The 2367-nt window shown below is 60.2% G+C and overlaps 1 protein-coding gene across 2 annotated transcripts in view; it reads left to right on the top strand.

Moving 5' to 3' along the window:
- CERS4 (ceramide synthase 4) overlaps positions 1 to 2367 on the top strand; it is a 23988-nt gene that overhangs the window by 16694 nt on the left and 4927 nt on the right. For both annotated transcript variants that reach the window (XM_006917219.3, XM_015593488.2), the window contains one exon: positions 2063 to 2180. In XM_006917219.3, coding sequence (XP_006917281.1) covers positions 2063 to 2180 — 118 coding nt within the window. The remainder of the gene's footprint in view (positions 1 to 2062; positions 2181 to 2367) is intronic.

Below are 2367 nucleotides of genomic sequence, written 5' to 3'. Positions count from 1 at the left end.
ATGCTGACATCGTCACAAAACGGGTGGGGACCTGGAGGGCATGTATCCGCTTCGCAAGCCAAGGATGGGTGTGCAGTAAGCAAAGAAACCCCTGCCCACCCGCTCCTGTCCCTGTCCCTTACGGGCAAGCCTGTCCCTCACCCGTACACTCCTTTCTCACCCCTACTGCTCCTGCCACCTTCCCTCCAGTTCCCCTTTTCAGCCGAAGGAAGGCACAGAGCCACTCCTGCCTCCTCTGAGTCCCCCTCCACTCACCCTTGGTCTCTTGCAGCCTGGCACTGGCCCCTGCCCGAGCGTATGCCACCTCCCGGTTGCCAAACCCTGTGGATTGTCAGTCACGGGTGACTCAGATGCTGCTTGGAACTGAGTTTCTCCCTCTTTGTCTGGTGTCCAACTCCTGGTTGTGGCCACCTCTCCTGGGGTCCCTCCCTCTGTCCTATGTAATCGCACCCTTTTCCACATGACCAATGCTGTGGCCACGGCTCCCAGACCTGCCTTGCCAGGCCCCTTTCCTGCTGGACTCCCCGCTACCCCCCCACCAAGCTTCGCTTGATGCCAAGGACCCCTCCCCGTCTCCTTCCTCCACATGCACTTCCTCCTCCACTCCTCACACCTGGTTTCAGGTCCACCATCTTTTTTTGCGACCCCCTGACCTTCACACCGGCTCCCCTGCGGTTTCTTTAAGGCCGGGTTCCAGGGAAACATGCCCTGCCCCTCCCCCCACAGAGCCCTAACCCCCTCCAGGCACTGTGGGTCCCCGCCCTGTCCTGCCCTGACCACAGGGGCATGGAAGCGGCCTGTATCTTGCTCTGTCTCCTACTCATGAAGAGCTTCCCAGGGTCTGGGCTCCCCGGACACAGGCTGGACACGGGACCCAGGGGACAGCCACTGATGCGTTTACTTAACAGGCACCTTCTGAGTGGTGCCAGCCACTGCTCTAAGCAGTTGACGTGTCTGAACCCGTTTAGCTCTCCGTGCCGCCCCATGAGGTGGTACTATTATTATTCTCGTTTTACAGAAGAGGAAATAGAGGCACAGGGAGGTCCAGTGACCTTCCTGAGGTCACACAGTAGGCCAGCCGGGACTGAGGCTTTGTCAGGGGCATTCCAGGAGGCCTAATTCAGCCAGGCTTGGGGGAGCGTTGGGGGCGAGGGGAGCGGGGAAAGGGGAGCGAGCCCAGGTTCACCACAGAGCCCCGTTTAGCCGAGGGCTGTGGCTTAGGTGGCAGGGGGCAGGGGGGCGGTCATCAGATCCCAAGGGCACTCCTCACTTGCCAAAGAGCAGTGCGAGAGCAGCTTTTCCAGAGTGAAAGGCAGGGGTTTCCCCCTTGTTAAGGGAAAGTGAATCCTACTAGGTTCGATTTCTGGGTCTGCCGCTCGCTGGCTGGGTCAGCTTGGGGGCACATCTCTGACCTCTCTCAGCCTCTGGGACCATGGGGACGGTAATGATAGGGGTACGAACATAACGCTTGACAGATCATAAGCTCGCAACAAACATCCGTGTGCTCCGTTCCCCCCCATCATGACTGAGACTGGAATGAGTTCCTTGCTGGGCTGTTCTGCATCTCAGTTTCCCCAAATGGATGGTGATATTGGGATTATGGCTATGAAATCCAGACCCGACCTGGCCTTGGGTGCCCCCTTGTGGGCAATGTGGTGATTGATTGACCAGCTTCGGGCTCCTTCAAGAGTCCAGGCTGGAGGGGGAGCCTGGGAGAGGGGAAGCCTGAGGGGAGGTAGCAGACCTGCTCCTGCTGGCAGGGAGCCCCCAGCCTGGTGGGGGGGCAGACCAGGACTCAGGCCACGCTGAGACAGGCAGTGAGGGAACTCATCCCTGGTTTGGGATTAGACTGAAGGAAGGCGATTGGGTACCTCAAAAGTTGGCCACATCCCCATCCTGAAAATCAGTTCAGCTGCCTGTCTTATGCTCGGTCTAATGCATCAGCCAGGCTACCCTCCAGGGTCCCAGGAAGTGACGTGGCTCCTTCCAGCCTCAGTCTCCCCACCTGTAGCATGTCCGTTCCTTCTCACCTGGACTGACGGGCTGTGTTGCCTGCACCCAGACTCGTCGGCCTGCCCCTGAGCCGGTGGCTGGGTGTGCGGGATCGGGCCAGGAAGCCAGTGAAACCCAACGCCACGCTGGAGAAACACTTCCTGACGCAGAGATGGAAAACCAAGGAGGTGAGTGAGGGTCCCTGCGGCCTTCCTCCTCCCGTCTGCCTGCATGGCTGCCGTGAGGGTGGGGCCTGTGGCCAGGGGGTGGGGGGGGCAGAGAAAGCCCAGGCAGCCTCTGCCCCCGCCCCAGACTCCATCCCCAGACTCCATACCCAGACTCCATCCCCAGACTCCATCCCCCGACTCCATCCCC

The sequence above is a fragment of the Pteropus alecto genome, unplaced genomic scaffold, assembly GCF_000325575.1.
Source record: "Pteropus alecto unplaced genomic scaffold, ASM32557v1 scaffold37, whole genome shotgun sequence".
Taxonomy (NCBI): domain Eukaryota; kingdom Metazoa; phylum Chordata; class Mammalia; order Chiroptera; family Pteropodidae; genus Pteropus; species Pteropus alecto.
This window is presented reverse-complemented; position numbering and strand designations above follow the sequence as displayed.